We start from the raw sequence: 18,965 nt of genomic DNA, 5'->3' as shown, positions 1-18,965 counted from the left end.
CTAACCATGGACTTTATACTCTCTTCCCATCCGGTAGGCGCTACAGGAGCCTCCGCTCCCTCACCAGCAGGCACAGGAAGAGGCTGTGACCCTGCTGAACCTCACATCACAGCGCTAAGCAGTATTGTACTGTCTCAGTATTTTTATATTTGTGTGCTGTAACATTTTTTATTCGCAGTTATTTTCGTAATTTCGTAACTATTCTTTACACTTCTGGTTGGATGCTAACTGCATTTCATTGTCTTTATATCTGTACTCAGCACGACGACAATAAACACGAGAAAATCTGCAGATGCTGGAAATTCAAACAACAACACACACAAAATTCTGCTGGAACACAGCAGACCGGGCAGCATGGATAGGGAGAAGCGCTGTCGACGCTTCGGGCAACGACAATAAAGTCGAATGTAACCTAATCTAATCTAAGCATCGAGACAGACGCTACTTTTCTGCAAACCATTGGCCGCTCCCCTCTCTAGCGTTCCAATTTATTTTTGAACGAAGTATATATTTTTGAAAAAGCCGAGGTCCATCGGGGGGCGGGTCGAGCGCGCTCCCGCTCAGTCTGTCGCCGTCGGAGCCGCAGTGGCGAGAGGTCGGACGATGAGTGCGGAGCAGGAGAAGCTAAGGCTGGTGCGCTGCAGCGTCAGGAGCTTCCCCGACTTCCCCAGGCGGGGTATCCTATTCCAGTGAGTCTTTCCCCGTGGCGGGGCGCCCTGTTTCCGCGAGTCTCCCCGTGGCGGGGCGCCCTGTTTCCGCGAGTCTCCCCGCGGCGTGGGCCTGCTCGGGGAACTCACGCCAGGTGGGGGAGGGGAGGGGTGCACTTTTAAAAGCGGGTTTGCGAAAAAACCTCTTTAATTCTCTTGCTCTGGCCGTCCAGTGACGATTTGAAATACGGTGCCTGTTTCGGGATTGAGATTGAACATAACTGGAAGACTGTTGGTGGTGAAGCCCATGTGTCTGCGAGCGCCTGCTCTCGGGGACCACGGCTGCTCATAGTGCCCTTGATCGATAACTTGCTGGGTTATCATCAAATGATGTTCTGGCGTGCTGGTGGATTTTACAGTTTTCCTCTGGGCGAAATATGGAATTAGACACAGTTAATATCAGCAACGCTGAGGTGATAAACACTTGGGCTAACTTAATGAGCAAGTTTGTGAAATACTGGGTGGGGAGTGCAATCCTAAACTGAAACTAGTACAAGCTGAAGCAACAATAAAGTACAGAGTAGATAGAGCGTTACAGTTAATAAGAATGTGTAGTGAAAGTGGACAGCAAGGTGCAAAGATCTCAACCAGGTGGATTGTGAGATGAAGGGTGCATCTTCTCAGACTAGGGAACCATGCAATAGTCCTATTACAGTGGGATAGAAGCTGTCCTTGGGCCTGGTGCTACAGAATCAGGTTTATTATCACTAACATATGTTGTGAAATGTTCTGTTTTGTGGCAGCAGTGAGACTTTAAAAATTGCTATAAGTTGCAAAAAGAAATAGAAAATGTAGATGAGGAATAGTGAGGTAATGTTCATGGGTTCATGAACTGTTCCTAAATCATTGAGCATGTGTCTGAAGGCTCCTGTACCAACTCCCTGATGGTACAGGGCATGTTTTAGATGGCGAGGGTCCTTAATGATACACGCTTTTAGCTTTTGTATCTTCTAACCAAAGGGAGGTGGGACGAGAGGGAAGGTCTGGGGTGGTTGAGGTTTTCGATATGTTGGCTGCTTTACCAAGGCAGTGGAAAGTGTAACAGAATCCATGGAGGGGAAGCTGGTTTCTGTGATGTGCTGACGTGTGTCCACTACCCTGTAGCTTCTTGGCGTCGTGGGCAAAGCAGTAGCCATGACACATCCAAATAGGATGCCTCCTGTAATGCATCATTTAAAAACTTTGTGAGGGTCAAATGGGGCATGCAAATTTCTTTAGCCTCCTTAGAAAGTAGAGGCATTAGTGAACTTCATTGGCCATTGGGTCAGTGTTATTGGACCAGGACAGGTGATGTTCACTCCTGGGAACAAGAAGCTGAATCCTCTTAACCTCAGCACCATTGTTGTAAACAGCACACTGATCCTATTGACTTGCCTGCTGTACTGCCCTTTATGCCCAACTGACTTCTTGCACCATCCCGCTTTTGTCATTGAGACAAACTCTGGAAAGCTCTGCCTGCAACTCACTGCTCACCTCAAGCAAGACGTTGGATCCTGAACACAGTTATTTTCAACACAGTCCACTTAGGGTTGTATCATTTATATCTATGGCCCTTTGCTTGAGCTATCTAATTGAAACAGTTTGTCAAAGTAACAACATTTTTGTTATTTTTATAGACAAAGTTTTATTTCCCTGAAGGTTATGCAGTTCTGAGTTTAGATACGAGTCTTAGCAGTCCTCTGATTTGCTTCCAAATTCTTTTCTCAGTTGTAGTGAATGAAACTGTAATCTAGAATTACTGTAAGAGCAAAAAATACCCAGTTAGTTAGACCTGTTGCCTTTGAGAAATATTTCTTTATACCTGTGCAGTATTTACAGCGGTGAGCTTATTATTTCATGCCTTGCAGTGCAAAGTCCATGATTCTTGTTTTAATAAGTATGCATCGTTGGATACTGTATGTAGTAATACTGTATGTTCTTTTCCACTATTTCCTGATCTCCCAAAACACACAGCAAGCGAATACTTCCCAAAGTGTATAAAAAGATTTTCGATCATGCCCATCAACATTTTGACATATTTAAATTTAATGACTGATGGGCCTCTCGATGGATAGGGCAAGGGTCCAGTTGCAGAGGGAGATACAGAGGCCTGGAATTTGGAGCTTGTTGATTAGAACTGAGGGTTTGATTGTGCTGAATGCTAAGCTGTAGTCAAGAAACAGCAGCCTGGCATAGGTTTTGCAATTGTCAGGTGATCCAAGGCTGAATGGAGAGCCAATGACTTTAGACCTATTGTGTATTTAAAGTAGTGTTCTATGACAACAAACTAGGAACAGAAAGTTTTAACCACACATTACTTTCTTAGTTCTAATCTCCAATCCTCTTGCAACAAAGGCCATTTTGCCTTGCTAAACAATTTCTGCACCTGCTTACTAATGTTTAGAGATTCATGCACCTAAAAACCCCTTTGTACTTCACTCATCTGCAGTCTTTCTCTGCTTAAATATTAGAATGCCTTTAGTAGTATCATGGGCAAACCAAGCTTGAAACGGGGTCCAGAGTTGACCCTATGAACTGTGCTCTACAGAGAGGGAGAGGCGTCCAGCGCAAATGAGAGAGAGAGAAGATTAATATTATGGTTTCTTCTGCCAGCTTGTTTACCTTTTCCCCAAGGACACTTTGCCTGCTTGTTAAAGTTCCTGCAGAAAGGGCAGGGCGGAGCCGGTTGATGGACAGTTGGTGTCCAGCATGTGGAGATAAAAAGCAGGTCTGCTGGGACACAGACACACCACGGGACACTGAACGAGCTTTGTGCACCCACGTGAAGGTGGGGTTTTGGAGGATCGATTTGGGGAAATCGATTAGGGGCTCACAGTGTGAAAAGGTGCGACAGGTGGGGAATTATTTGTGATTCCACCCTTGCCTGGGTGATAGTTCCACCACTGAAGAACAGTCGTATGTGCTTTGGTCATAATCAGTGACCACAACAGGACTTCGGAAGATGATGGGATGATCGATGGCATCATCTCTCACCTCTCTCTCTCCAGTGTTACTCAAATAACTACCTCGAACTGAACAGAACTCTTCACCATCGTAAGACTCTATCCATTCACCCCTAGGTTTGAAAAAGCCTGGTTTTGGTTCCTATTTCCACACTTCTGTATGTATTATCTATGTATTATTGCTAACCTGTTTCATATATTTGCATTCTATAGTACTGTATTGAGTAGTTACTGATAAACACTATTAGTTTATAGCAATACCAGACTCCAAAGTGTTTTTCTATTTCTGCTGGTTCTTTAACCCGGTCACGGGGTACGTGACAGTAGCTAAATCGTGAAGAGTAGCTGAAACTAAATTCATCAGGTAGATTGGTTTCACTGGTGCACTTGAAAAACAAATTGAAATGACGGAGCACTTGGGGATGTATTCATCTGTTATATATATTATAAGTCTCAGTGAACTGAGTTGCTTTAAACTTTAACTCTCCAAGGGGGAGGATGGGCGCAGGTATCGCCGGTTTAGTAGCCTGGTGGGGAGCTCTTTGGTGTTGAGTTTATACAATAACTTGTTAGTTTTCAACTTCGTAATTTCTTATGGTGGGATAATAGTCCAAATTATGTTTGATCTGGTTTATACCTAGCTTTCACCTCCCTGTAGGGTGGTGTATTTAAACTTATTTTTTAAATCAATATGTAAATTAATCTTAAAACTCAAATTGGGGAAACTCAAGCTAATCGGCCTTATCTGTATCTACAGTGACTGCTGAATAACCTCAGTATCTCGCAGCAGATCAGGAACCATCGTGGGCTTACGTCTACAGCATGCGATCGCGAGTTTCCAGCTTCTGATCTACAACACATTTCATCCCCACATTATATTGCCTAAGCAAAGAAGTCTGAAGTGTGCTGGTGGTTCCCTATGAAACCAACAGCCAGCTATCAGTCCACTGGCCCTATGGCTTTCCATTTCTAGGTTTATTGTTCAATGACATTCTTCAGCCTCTAATCACCTGCGAAGCTTTTTCCTGATTTGTGGAATGTAGCTGTGGCTGCTAAGGACAGTATGCCATGGCCCATCTTCAGTTGTCCTTGAGAAGGTTGTGACGAACTGTGTACCCTTGTTGAAGGTACACTCACAGTATTGTTGGGTGATGTATTCCAAAGTTGTCTGAAGCAAAAAAAAATCATTAAAGGAATGGCGACATGCTTTCTAGAAGGATAGAGTGTGGCTTGGCAGGGAAATCTGCTGGGGATCTGTCAGAGTAGGTGGAATGAGAAACTTGTAAATAGTGTAACATGCTGTAAATGGTGTACACTTCACCCAATGTATGGTATAAATACATTTTGGAAAATCAGCATCCTAATACTGCCCCCTAGAGGACACTAGTCTGTCACCTGAGTTTGTTTTGCTTCTTTGATAAGTATGTTATTAATGAACCATTTATGCAGAGCTGATCATACTATTTGAGACTGTTACCCAAATAATGAAAACCAGGAAGTGATTTAGATAATATTATTTATTCAAAGAGCAGCAAACAGACAAGCATATGCAAGCTATCTCAATAAACTGACGTCAGTTGATCAGAATGAACCAGCAACTTGCACCGTTCCATACTCACAGGTCCCCTCTGTCTCACATATTCACCCTAACAAATTATCCAAGGTTCCTGTTTATATAGCCATTTATAGAATATTGTGTTCAGTCATGTTTGCAGACTCTATAGTGCATGCGTTATCAGCACCCTCCTGTATGATCGCGAGACTTGGACCATCTATTCCAAGCAGGAGAGAAAACTCAATAATTTTCACCTACGTAGCCTTCACCGCATCCTTGGCATCACCTGGGGAGACAAAGTCCCAAACTCTGAGGTCCTCTCCTGTACTGGACTTCCCACAATGTTCACGCCTTTAAGACAACGCAGACCGCGCTGGTTGGGCCATGTCTGTTGTATGAAGGATGGTAGACTGCCAAAGGGCATCCTCTATGGAGAACTAGCAACAGGCAAGAGGAACATTGGTAGACTACAGCTTCGCTTCAAGGACCTCTGCAAGAGTGACATGAAAGCCTTAAAAATCAACACAGAGTGCTGGGAGGATACAGCAGACGACCACAACAAATGGCGAGGTACTCTTCAGCAACACCTAGAGCAAGGCAAAAGAGTGATCCTGAGTCAGTTTGAGGAGCGGATAACAATTCCACGGCACCCAACACATGCAGCAACTGTGGCAGAGCCTGCCGTTCCAGGATCAGCCTCAATAGACACAGTTGACGCTGCTCAACAAAGCAGTGACTACCAGAGACACAGTACCCGTGGTCGACCACGACCGACGGAGGCCACAAACATGTACAGTGCTAATTAGGGTCATTATTTTTTTTTTACTGTAATACCAGTTTTAATAAATGTCAACTTTTATGGCTTGCTTAGAAGACCAATTTATGTGGGTAAACGCCGTTTGACAAATAGAACGTTGAGTGGAGATAACCACGAAGCTGGGGGACCTTTTTAATAACAGACATGAAGTGGCAATCCACAGCTTTCTGGTCCATCTTCCACTGTTCTGTTAGCTGATATTTCTCTTTCTCAGTGTCAAAGATCTCTCCTTCTTGGTGTTTGGGCCTGTGCAGCCTCTTCCTCTTGAAGTAGGAGTTAGTCAGGTGCTTGGGAATTTTCACAGTAGACAGATTGATCTTTGTAGATGTAGCAATGACAAATTTCTGGTGAACCCTTCGCAGTGGAACATGGTTAAGAATCAAAGGGCCAGAGACCAGCAGCAGGCCACTGTCGAGCTGCTTCAGGAAAACTACACGCTTACATCTATGGCGACCAGTCATCAGGATAAGGACTGTTCCTGGAGTGATGGATTTCCGTAGACGTTGTTTCTGCTGGCTGAAAGGTTTGTTACCATGGCTGAGCCTTTTGTGGGGAACATCTTCAGTGGGATAATACCGTGGCATCTTACAGATTTTGACAACTTGAGTTCCGCCATTCTTGTCTCCCCCAACAGGTTTGGTGATGGTGCAGGGCTTCTTTTCCTTCAACTTCTTCTCAACCTTGTTTTCAGGAGCCTTGTAATTGCGCTTGTACATGGCCCTTCTGGCAAATGTGGCAGAACTAGAATACTTGCCAATGCCCCTGGCCAGTACAGGGTTGCGATTACAATGGCGGCGAGGTTTCTTCTGTTCTTTTTTCTCGCCTGCCACTGGCTCCTTTTTCATCCCCGCTGCTGGCTCCTTTGTTTCCCCTGCCATCTTAACACCAAAGGCAATTAGGGTAATTATCAAACTTGATATTTTGTAAATTTCTGATAGCTCCTTCGAAGTGTGATTTGTGAGACAATACTCCTATATCTTGTCATGTTTAATCACTTTATTGTTAAACCTCTGTCTAACCAAATCTTGGGTTTCTGCTGACATTACTGTCTATACCAGGGGTGGGCAAACTTTTTGATGTGGGCCACAAAGGGTTCTAAAATTTGACAGGGGGGCCGGACCAGGAGCAGATGGATGGAGTGTTTTGATAATTCACCTCATAAGAGAAAATAAAATATCATGGGATATGTAGAAAACATGTGCTTTAATTTCAATTGAAAATGAACAAATGCATTACAACAAAATATCTGTCTTTGAAGTCCCATGGTATTTAGCTATTTATTGAAATGACTTTTAAAACACTGAAAATTAAATGAATAAAATACAGCTTTTTTTAATAGTAGCAGTTATTATTTTAAAGCACTGAAAATTCTGTTATCCTTCAAGATATTATCATCATCACTCTCCTCCTGACTGTCTCTATTTCAAAAACGGTAAGAGATGCAGGTCTACTTGACCTGCTCCTTCTTACTCAATTGTCCCGTGCCAAAACTCGAACAACGACCAGCACAAAGACAGAACAGGGACAGCGCGCCAGTATGCGGAGCGCGTTGTTTGATCTGGAGCGCATTTTTTATTTTGAGAACGTACGTGCACCTGCGCACTACTCATGTCCATCACTTAACAGAAATGACATGTAACATGTAAGGCTTATTGAAAAAAATATTTTCAAATGCATTTTTTACATAATACAACGAAGAAACTTATTTTTAATTTCAGAGGGAACAGCGTTGTTGGTCTCCCTTTTTAGCCAGCGCATCAAAGGCTGGATTTAGTTTTGTTGTGGCGATTCTCAGGATGGATCTGCAGTGTTGGTCAGTTAACTTGGATCTGTGGCTGGCTTTGTTGATGTTCATGACGCTGAATGCCTGTTCACACAAATAGGTCGAGCCGAACAAAGAGTAAAGCGCAAATGTGGAGTAATACGCTGCACCTCAACAAAGGTCAATGTATATAGAGTGCGTCATCTATTGGGAAAACGCCAGAATTGCGGGGAAAAAACGTTAACAAGGTTTATTAATATAATTTCATCAAGTTCTGCGGGCCGGATTAAAAAGCTTAACGGGCCGCATATGGCCCGCGGGCCGTAGTTTGCCCATGCCTGGTCTATACCTTCCCTGTGAACTTATAGCCTTAACTGAATCAAGTCTTTGTACTTGTTCTACTGTTGCCCACTATCTTTTATTCTTGTGCCTGATTAATTGCCCACCCCTTTACATATATACCCAGTGGCCATTTTATTATGTACTGCTGTATCTCATTGATGTAAGTATCTAATCGGCCAATTGTGGCAGCAGCTGACTGCTAAAAAAGCATGCAAAACCATGGGTGACAAGTGAGGTGGAGAATCTAGGCAGGTGGAAGAAGGCAGCTTACATGAAGTTTAGGAAGCAAGGATCAGATGGGTCTGTAACGTTCTCCTTCGCGTGTAACTGATAACGTCGAATTTAACGTCGAGATAAACCACATTCAATGAGAACCAGATGGCAGTAAGATTAACCATTTACTGTTCACTCTTCACATTAACATATGGTGAAAACTGTTGATAAAACAATACAAGATTGATACAGTATTTGTTCCTTCCTTAATATCACATTTCAAGTGTAAATACTTGCAAAGGTGACTATAACTACATTACACTAAGGTGCAGTATACAGGGAGAGTTTACCTGCTCCATTGACTACTTTAAATACACTTCCATGCAAACTATCCGCGACTCTTTAACTAACGAAAGCATAAACATTATCTACCGTCGTTACTTCTAACAGGATCGGCATTAACATCTTAGTTCAATATATCGATTATCTATTAACTTACAGCGTTGCTCTCACTGTGATTTCTCATGCCTGCAAAACTACTTCTGCTCAGGTGAGCCTCGTGGAAAGCCCCCACCCTCGCGCTAATTTCAAACCGGTATTTTCCCACAAGACGCGGCGAAACCGGATGTGACGTCATCACATGCCGATATATTTTACATGCAATGAATATACTTTAAACACTTCTAATTCTAACTAGAAAACACTATTGAATGAATTACTAAGCGAAAATATTATAAACTAAATAACTGTCGTAAAGACAGCACAGGGTCTATTGAGGAATATAGGGTAGCAAGAAAGGAGCTTCAGAAGGGGGCATGAGAAGGCCTTGGCAAGTAGAGTAAAGGAAAACCCCAAGTCATTCTTCAATTATGTGAAGAACAAAAGGATGACAGGAGTGAAGGTAGGACTGATTAGAGATAAAAGTGGGAAGATGTGTCTGGAGGTTGTGGAAGTGAGTGAGGGCCTCAATGAATTCCTCTCTTCGGTATTCACCACTGAGAGGGAACTTGGTGACGGTGAGGACAATATGAGTGAGGTTGATGTTCTGGAGCACGTTGATATTAAGGGAGAGGAGGTGTTGGAGTTGTTAAAATACATTAGGACGGATAAGTCCCCAGGGCCTGATGGAATATTCCCCAGGCTGCTCCACATGGCAAGGGAAGAGATTGCTTAACCTCTGGCTAGGATCTTTATGTCCTCGTTGTCCACGGGAATGGTACCGGAGGATTGGAGGGAGGCGAATGTTGTCCCCTTGTTCAAAAAAGGTAGTAGGGATAGTCCAAGTAATTATAGACCAGTGAGCCTTACGTCTGTGGTGAGAAAGCTGTTGGAAAAGATTCTTAGAGATAGGATCTATAGGCATTTAGAGAATCATGGTCTGATCAGTGACAGTCAACATGGTTTTCTGAAGGGCAGATCATGCCTAACAAGCCTGATAGAGTTCTTTGAAGAGGTGACCAGGCATATAGATGAGGGTAGTGCAGTGGATGTGATCTACATGGATTTTAGTAAGGCATTTGACAAGGTTCCACACAGTAGGCTTATTCAGAAAGTCAAAAGGCAGAGGGTCATGGTGTCCCACAATGATCTGTTCTGGGACCTCTACTTTTCATGATTTTTATTAACGACCTGGATGTGGGGGTAGAAGGGTGGGTTGGAAAGTTTGCAGATGACACAAAGGTTGATGGTGGTGTGGATAGTGTAGAGGATTGTGGAAGATTGCTGAGAGACATTGATAGGATGCAGAAGTGGGCTGAGAAGTGGCAGATGGAGTTCAACCCAGGGAAGTGTGAGGTGGTACACTTTGGAAGGACGAACTCCAAGGCAGAGTACGAAGTAAATGGCAGGATACTTGGTAGTGTGGAGGAGCAGAGGGATCTGGGGGTACATGTCCACAGATCCCTGAAAGTTGCCTCACAGGTAGATAGGGTAGTTAAGAAAGCTTATGGTGTGTTAGCTTTCATAAGTCGAGGGATAGAGTTTAAGAGACATGGTGTAATGATGCAGCTCTATAAAACTCAAGTTAGGCCACACTTGGAGTACTGTGTCCAGTTCTGGTCGTCTCAGTATAGGAAGGATGTGGAAGCATTGGAAAGGGTACGGAGGAGATTTACCAGGATGCTGTCTGGTTTAGAGAGTATGGATTATGATCAGAGATTAAGGGACCTAGGGCTTTACTCTCTGGAGAGAAGGAGGATGAGAGGAGACATGATAGAGGTGTACAATATATTAAGAGGAATAGACAGAGTGGACAGCCAGCGCCTCTTCCCCAGGGCATCACTGCTCAGTACAAGAGGACATGGCTTTAAGGTAAGGGGAGGGAAGTTCAAGGGGGATATTAGAGGAAGGTTTTTTACTCAGTGGTTGGTGCGTGGAATGCACTGCCTGAGTCAGTGGTGGAGGCAGATACACTAGTGAAGTTTAAGAGACTACTAGACAGGTATATGGAGGAATTTAAGGTGGGGGGTTACATGGGAGGCAGGGTTTGAGGGTCGGCACAACATTGTGGGCTGAAGGGCCTGTAATGTGCTGTACTATTCTATGTTTTCTATATGGTCAAGAGGTTCAGTTTCTGTTCAAACCGAACATCAGAATGCAGAAAAATGTGATCTAAGTGACTTTGTGGAACTATTGTTGGTGCCAGACAAGATAGTTCGGGTATTTCAGAAACCGTTGACCTGCCTGGGATTTTTATGCACAATATTCTCTAGAATTTACTGGTATGAAAAACAAAAAAAAACCATCCAGTAAGTGGCAGCCCGGTCATTTGTGAAGCTCATTCATGACCCTCTATTCCAACTTCCAACAGCTTTACAATATTATGCTAAAGTACCCCGCATAATGCCCTAATCTGGTGTTTACTACTCTTTTTGCTTTACTTTTAATTATTTTAGCCACGGTGTCTTGTATCACTGGTGAATCTCTCCCTTCTCCCTCTGTAAGCTGCTCCCTGTATTTTGTCCCTGCCAATCTATTTTACTCCTTGTAAAATCATTCACCTGGCTCTTCATGTTCTTTCCTGCTGTCTCCCATTACAACTTTTATTACTGCCCTTTATTAGCTCCCAGCCCACTCCACAAATAAGTGTTGACCCTTTTCGGAATTGAACAGCAATCTTATCCCTGAGAAGCAGCCATCTTATCTGCTCTGGCAATATGATCTCATCTTCTCTGTTGATATTAAGAATAATATCCTATACGTTTGCACTCCATAAAATATAGATTATTTAGTAGTTTCTGCTCTTGCATTTAACTTATTGCCTATATAATTTCAGGGATATCAGCCCCCTCTTGAAGGATCCCAAAGCCTTCACTGCCGTTATTGACCTGCTTGAAGATCACTTGAGAAAGAAATTTGCTCAGGTTGAATTAATTGTGGGTAAGGGTATTTTTCTTGATTGAAGTTCAGCTTTCAGTCTCCTCTTAAAACTAGGCGACAGTGCTTTACATATGGCTATTTAATTCATTTCTGCTGGATGAGTTACTCAGTTGGTATAGTAGATAAAATCGCAGTCCAGTAGGCGATTTACTTCTAGGACTTCCTTGTCTAATTAGTGGCGTAATGTGCAGGCCCAATAAAGGACTAGGAAACCACAGATGTATGACTCTCTAATACTCTTTAATGTTTTGCAAGTGTTCTTAAATGGAATACTGTAGCGGTATGCTACATGCAGCGCTAAAATTACGACACGGAGTCGGTAACTGCTATCGAAGGAAAAACTTTATTCGAAATACCCAGCCTTGCTTTTAAGCCTCCCTCAACCTGCCCCCATGGCGCAGAGGCTCCAAAGCTCTGTGCTCGCAAACCCCCGTAGGCTATCTCCCTTAGCCGGAATGCTGGCTAATTGTGAGCTGGTTCAGATGTGCCAGGAAATGGGTCGCCACATAACCCCCCCCCACCCCCCAGAACCAGCGATACACCCCCCAATGTCCACAGTCTGGGCCGGAACCTGTTTGGGAGGTTGGCCTCTGCGCCATGGTGCCGGAAACTCGACTGGTTGCGCCAGGTCCACATGGGCCGGTTTGAGTGGGTCCACCGTGAAAACCTGCTCTCTCCCCCCAACGTCCAGCACGAACGTGGACCCGTTGTTCCGGAGCACCGTAAACGGCCCCTTGTAGGGCTGCTGTAGCGGTGGCCGATGCCCGCCCCTTCGTACAAACACAAACTTACAGTTCTGCAGGTCTTTGGGTACGCAGGTCGGGTTCTGCCCATGCTGCGAAGTGGGTATGGGGGCCAGGTTACCGAGCCTGCCAGGTAGTCTGCCCAGGACTGCTGCGGGTTCTTCCTCTTGCCCCCCTGGGGCTGGTATGAACTCCCCGGGGACGACCAGGGGCACGCCGTACACCAACTCAGCCGACGAGGCGTGCAGATCGTCTTTGGGCGCCGTGCGGATGCCGAGTAGGACCCAGGGAAGCTCGTCCACCCAGTTAGGTCCTCTCAGGTGGGCCATGAGAGCCGACTTCATGTGACGGTGGAAGCGCTCCACTAGCCCGTTCGACTGTGGGTGGTAGGCAGTTGTGTGGTGCAGCTGAGTCCCCAGAAGGCTGGCCATAGCTGACCACAGGCTGCAGGTGAACTGAGCGCCTCTGTCGGAGGTAATGTGGGCCGGCACACCAAAGCGAGATATCCAGGTGGCGATCAGTGCCTGGGCGCAAGATTCGGAGGTGGTGTCGGTGAGCGGGATCGCCTCTGGCCATCTTGTGAACCGGTCCACGATAGTCAGGAGGTGCCGCGCACCTCGCGACACTGGCAGGGGGCCCACGATATCCACATGAATGTGGTCGAAACGCTAGTGGGTGGGGTGGAACTGCTGCGGTGGGGCTTTGGTGTGCCGCTGCACCTTGGCCGTCTGGCAGTGCATACACGTTTTGGTCCATTCACTGACCTGCTTGCGGAGTCCGTGCCAAACGAACCTGCTGGAAACCATCCGGACAGTTGTCCGGATGGAGGGATGTGCCAAGTTATGAATGGAGTCGAAAACGTGTCGCCGCCAAGGTACTGGGACGACGGGACGGGGCTGGCCGGTGGCGACGTCACAGAGTAGGGTCCTCTCACCTGGGCCTATGTGGAGGTCCTGGAGCTGCAAACCAGAGACTGCGGTTCTGTAACTCGGAATCTCCTCATCTGCCTGCTGTGCCTCTGCCAGTGCCTCAAAGTCTACTCCTTGGGAAAGGGCATGAACGGTAGGGCGAGAGAGCGCATCCGCCACGACATTGTCCTTACCCGAGACGTGCCGGACATCCGTCGTGTATGCAGAGATGTAGAACAGGTGGAATTGCTGGCGGGACGACCAGGGGTCGGAAGCTTTTGTAAACGCACAGGTAAGCGGTTTGTGGTCCGTGAACGCGGTGAAGGGCCTACCTTCTAAGAAGTACCTGAAATGCCAGATTGCCAGGTAGAGCGCCAACAGTTCACGGTCGAAAGCACTGTACTTGAGCTCGGGTGGCTGCAGGTGTTTGCTGAAAAACGCCAGGGGTATGCCAGCGACCAGCGATGAGTTGCTCCAGCACCCCACCGACTGCCGTGTTAGATGCGTCCACTGTGAGGGCGGTAGGGGCGTCCATTCTGGTGTGCACTAGCATCGCGGCGTTCGCCAAAGCTTCCTTCGTTTGAACGAAAGCGGCGGCAGACTCCTCGTCCCAGGTAATGTCCTTGCCCGGACCGGACAGCAGGGTGAACAGGGGGCGCATGATCCGGGCAGCTGAAGGGAGGAAACGGTGGTAGAAATTGGCCATACCTATGAATTCCTGAAGGCCTTTGATCGTGGTGGGTCGGGAGAAGTGGCGGACCGCATCTACCTTAGCGGGCAGAGGGGTTGCCCCATCTTTAGTAATCCTGTGGCCCAGGAAGTCAATGGTATCGAGCCCGAACTGGCATTTGGCAGGGTTGATTGTTAGACCGTACTCACTCAGTTGGGCACAGAGTTGACGGAGGTGGGACAGATGCTCCTGACGACTGCTGCTGGTTATGAGGATGTCGTCGAAATAGATGAACGCGAAGTCCAGGTCCCGTCCCACCACGTCCATTAACCGCTGGAACGTCTGTGCGGCATTCTTCAGGCCGAATGGCATGCGGAGGAACTCGAAAATGCCAAACGGGGTGATGAGAGCCGTTTTGGGGATGTCGTCAGGATGCATTGGGATTTGATGGTACCCTCAGACGAGGTCTACCTTGGAGAAGATCCGTGCGCCGTGCAGGTTTGCTGCAAAGTCCTGAATGTGCGGCACAGGGTAGCGGTCCAGTGTGGTAGCCTCGTTCAACTTCCGGTAGTCGCCGCACGGTCTCCAGCCTCCTGTCGCTTTGGGCACCATGTGCAGGGGGGAGGCCCATGGGCTGTCGGACCGCTGGATGATCCCCAATTCCTCCATCCTCTTGAACTCCTCCTTCGCCAATCGGAGCTTGTCCGGGGGAAGCCGCCGAGCACAGGCGTGGAGGGGTGGTCCCTGGGTCGGGATGTGGTGCTGTACGCCGTGCCTGGGCATGGCCGCTGTGAACTGCGGTGCCAGAACCGATGGGAAATCCGCCAGGACCCTAGTGAGGTCGTTGTCGGACAGCGTGATGGAGCCGAGGTGAGGGGCTGGCAACTGGGCTGCACACAGGGAGAACGTCTGAAAGGTCTCGGCGTGTACCAGTCTCTTCCTGGGCAGGTCAACCAGTAGGCTGTGAGCCTACAAAAAATCCGCACCCAGGAGCGGTTGGGCTACGGCGGCCAGTGTGAAGTCCCATGTGAACTGGCTGGAGCCGAACTGTAGCTGCACCTGACGGGTGCCATAGGTCCTTACTGTGCTGCCGTTCACGGCCCTCAGGGGGGGACCCGGTGCCCTGCTGCGGGTGTCGTAACTCGTCGGAGGTAAAACGCTGATCTCGGCACTGGTGTCGACCAAAAACCGGCGTCCCGACCTTCTATCCCACACATACAGGAGGCTATCCCGATGGCCAGCCGCCGTAGCCATCAGCGGCGGGCTGGCCCTGGCGTTTCCCGGAGACTTGCAGGGCGGGCGACAACGGCGGGCTTCTGCGCCCCACCGCTGGGCCCCCTACCCCTGCCCCTCAGGTTGGCGGGCTCTGCAGCGGGGCCTGGACTGGTTTGCTGCTGGGAGCGTGGCTGGGTGATCTGTGCGATGGACGCCCCGCTCACCTTCTTGGCGTTCCACAGCAAGTCCGCCCGGGCTGCCACCTTCCGGGGGTCACTGAAATCCGCGTCGGACAACAGCAGGCATATGTCCTCGGGCAGCTGCTCCAGGAATGCCTGCTCAAACATGAGGCAGGGTGTGTGTCCGTCGGCCAGAGACAACATTTCATTCATTAAAGCCGATGGAGGTCTGTCTCCCAAGCCATCCAGGTGCAGTAAACGGGCAGCCTGCTCGTGCCGTGAGAGTCCGAAAGTCCTGAGGAGCAGGGCTTTGTATTCCGTGTACTTGCTGTCTGCCGGGGGCGACTGTACGAACTCCGCGACCTGGGCCACTGTGTCCTGGTCGAGGGAGCTCACCACGTAGTAGTAGCGGGTGTGTTCTGAGGTGATCTGCCGAATGTGGAATTGGGCTTCAACTTGCTGGAACCACAGTTTCGGTCGCTGTGTCCAGAAACCCGGCAGTTTAAGCAAAACCGCATGAACAGAGGCGGCATCGGTCATTTCTGGTCCAAAAATCGTTTGGACCGTCGGGGTCACCAATTGTAGCGGTGTGCTACATGCAGCGCTAAAATTACGACACGGAGTCGGTAACTGCAGTCGAAGGAAAAACTTTATTCGAAATACCCAGCCTTGCTTTTAAGCCTCCCTCAACCTGCCCCCCCCGTGGCGCAGAGGCTCCAAAGCTCTGTGCTCGCAAACCCCCGTAGGCTATCTCCCTTAGCCAGAACGCTGGCTAATTGTGAGCTGGTTCAGATGTGCCAGGAAATGGGTCACCACAATACCAACATTTCTTTCCTATTTGTAGAGCCATACCACGGTGCAAATTTTTGCCTTTGGGTAAAGAAGGAGATTTTTTAAAATTAAATGACCTCTGCCTTTATAATTTAAGGAAGTTTTTAAAAAAATGACAGATCAAAATAAAAGTTATTAGATTGGATGACAGTGAATACCCCCAACGCAGTAGAAGAGAACCGTTTTCGTTTGTAACCTGCTTCCAAACTTACCTTTCATGAAGCAGTGTAAATGTATGGCATATCATTCTGGGAAAAAAACCTTCTGCACTGAAGTTATAGGAATTTTCATGGTGACTGGTTTACTAGGAATGATTCTGCTATGGGTTGTATGCTGTTGTATTCCACTGTGGAGTAACCTTGCATTTGTGCCCTCCAGGTTTAGATGCTCGTGGGTTTTTATTTGGTCCTGCTCTGGCTCAAAGACTTGGAATTGGCTTTGTACCAATAAGAAAGAAAGGGAAACTTCCTGGTAAAATTATTTCCGCATGCTATCAGCTTGAATATGGAGAGGTAATCTTTTGTGGTTTTTTTTCTCTATGTGACTCAAGAGGGAAACCTTGTAATCTTTGTTTTATATAACCATGTCTTAATGCTATCATATCTGAAAGGCATTTCTTTTTTAGGATCAAATTGAGATACAAGCTGATCACGTGCAACCACAGCAGAAAGTTGTCATCATTGATGATGTGCTTGCAACTGGAGGTACAAGATGTAATACTCTATATTGCTGTGGCATGAATTTTGGCCTGGAATTTGCTGTATTAGGAACCTAAACACTTTGGCGTTTATTTTTACTAAGTTGATACCGATGTCTGGCAATTTCATCAGCACAGTTTCACAGCCCTTCAGCAAGTTTAATTATCATTCAACCATACTTGGATACAGTCGAACGAAACAGAATTCCTCTGGGGGCCAAGGTGCAAGACAAGGTGCAGCACATTCAAAATAGCGGGGGGGGGGGGAGAAAGTCACAAAAACCCCACATAAATAGTCTGAGATGCTGAGCGACATGTCCCACAAATTGATGGTACGGTTCCCAGCAGCCAACAAAGCTGTAGGTTTAAAGTTTTTAATAAAATCAGATGATTGAATGTGATTTATTTTGTCTTTGGTGCAGGTACCATGGCAGCTGCTTGCAATCTGATGGAGAAGTTGGAAGCTGATCTTCTTGAATGTTTAGTAGTAATTGAAATTAAGGAACTGAAAGGATCAGAGAAACTGAATCATGTACCTTTCTATTCACTGGTACAATTTTAAATATAAGAACTGCCTACCTTATTACAGATGTAATTCATTCCTTGTCTTTAGATCCTCTGACCATCAGGGCCAGTGTAGTTGAGAAGTAGTGTTTTTTTTAAATAATTTGTTTTGTGATTGAGACGGCATATATCCTGAACTTGCTAAGAACTGTCTAATTTAAACTTAAAAACTTCCTAATTCAAAGTAAATTTTATTACCAATATATGCCACCATATACAACCCAGAGATTCATTTTCTTATGCATACTCACCAAATATATAGAATAGTAACTATAGCAGGATAAGTAAAAGATCATCCAGAATGCAGAAGTTGTGCAAATATAAATAAATAATGAGAACATGAAATAACAAGATAAAGTCTGCTTAAAGTGAGATCGTTGCATCATCTAGTCTTGGTAATTCCTACGCATTCATATTTGAAATCCCTGAATCTTTTTTAAAGCAGGGCTGCACCGTGAATCCTCAGAACTCATGTTCAGTTACCTGATCTCACTATGGTTTTATTTCTTAGATACCAAACTGACCATGAGATTGTATATGAACCATGTGGCATTTTGATCAAGTCTCACTGTGAATTTTTTTATATAACCATAAATAGAGACAATAAAGATAACATTATAAAAGGTACACATGAAACTTTATTTGTGTGCATGTTGAAGGATGAAAGATTATTGGTTAAAATTTGCTTCTGAAATAGAAACATGACTTAACAGTGGTCATTGAATCTTAGAAGCTGCTAGTTCTCAGTGTGTTTGAGTGAGTAGTCATGTACCCTTGTCATTGTTACCAGGTTATGGATTACAGCAATCTATCCTTTGTCTTTCATATGGTTCAGCACACAATACTTCTCCAATGTCTTTTTTCTGTTGTCCATTCTTATTCATTCATTAATTGCTAGTCAATTTCCCTGCGGTGGACCACACATTGGTGCCATTTTCTACCACTTGCTCCATTGTTGCTTCAGTTCATCCACATCGTTACCACTGCAGTGTTCTATCCTTGCCTCCCTGGTCAATCATTTTACTCTTTGCAAGTTTGTCTAATGCACTGTGAATTAAGATTAACAGCAATATTTATTAATCACTTACTGCATTAGGGCTATTTTGCAAACAAGTTTTCTTTTGCTTATTCTCATGTTTCTAAATTCTTCCATTATTTACCTCTTCTTCCAGCCTTATAGTTTGCTGAAACTAATGCAAGTTTTAAAGAATAAAATGTTATTCATCACCTGTAGTGTCCTGAATTGTTCAATAGCCTTTTCTTGGTGTTGCCTATAGCTGTTTCTTTATTTTATAGATACTAATAAATGTTGCAGGGGACTAATTTCAAATTCCAGCAAGGTAATTCCCTAATGACCAAAAATAAAATTTGAACTGTAAACCTTCCATCAGTGTCCCACAAAGCACCCTTACAGGTTTAGTCTATTTAACCTGTCACACAAA

At 45.8% G+C, this 18,965-nt stretch overlaps 2 protein-coding genes across 2 annotated transcripts; one reads left to right on the top strand and one right to left on the bottom strand.

The window, feature by feature from the left end:
- Nucleotides 1–530: 530 nt before the first annotated feature.
- aprt (adenine phosphoribosyltransferase) lies at nt 531–18,150 on the top strand. The gene is made up of 5 exons (XM_059993077.1): nt 531–689; nt 11,613–11,716; nt 16,641–16,774; nt 16,888–16,966; nt 17,382–18,150. Exons 1-5 carry the CDS (start codon nt 604–606, stop codon nt 17,519–17,521), a joined length of 543 nt encoding a protein of 180 aa, XP_059849060.1. The 5' UTR covers nt 531–603; the 3' UTR covers nt 17,522–18,150.
- Nucleotides 6,016–7,262, bottom strand: LOC132406936 (large ribosomal subunit protein eL6-like). Its single transcript, XM_059993076.1, has one exon. It carries the CDS (start codon nt 6,897–6,899, stop codon nt 6,072–6,074), a length of 828 nt encoding a protein of 275 aa, XP_059849059.1. The 5' UTR covers nt 6,900–7,262; the 3' UTR covers nt 6,016–6,071.
- Nucleotides 18,151–18,965: the final 815 nt, after the last annotated feature.

Source organism: Hypanus sabinus, chromosome 17 (assembly GCF_030144855.1).
Source record: "Hypanus sabinus isolate sHypSab1 chromosome 17, sHypSab1.hap1, whole genome shotgun sequence".
NCBI lineage: Eukaryota > Metazoa > Chordata > Chondrichthyes > Myliobatiformes > Dasyatidae > Hypanus > Hypanus sabinus.
The sequence above is the reverse complement of the archived record's forward strand: the minus strand, read 5'-3'. Positions and strand labels throughout refer to the sequence as shown.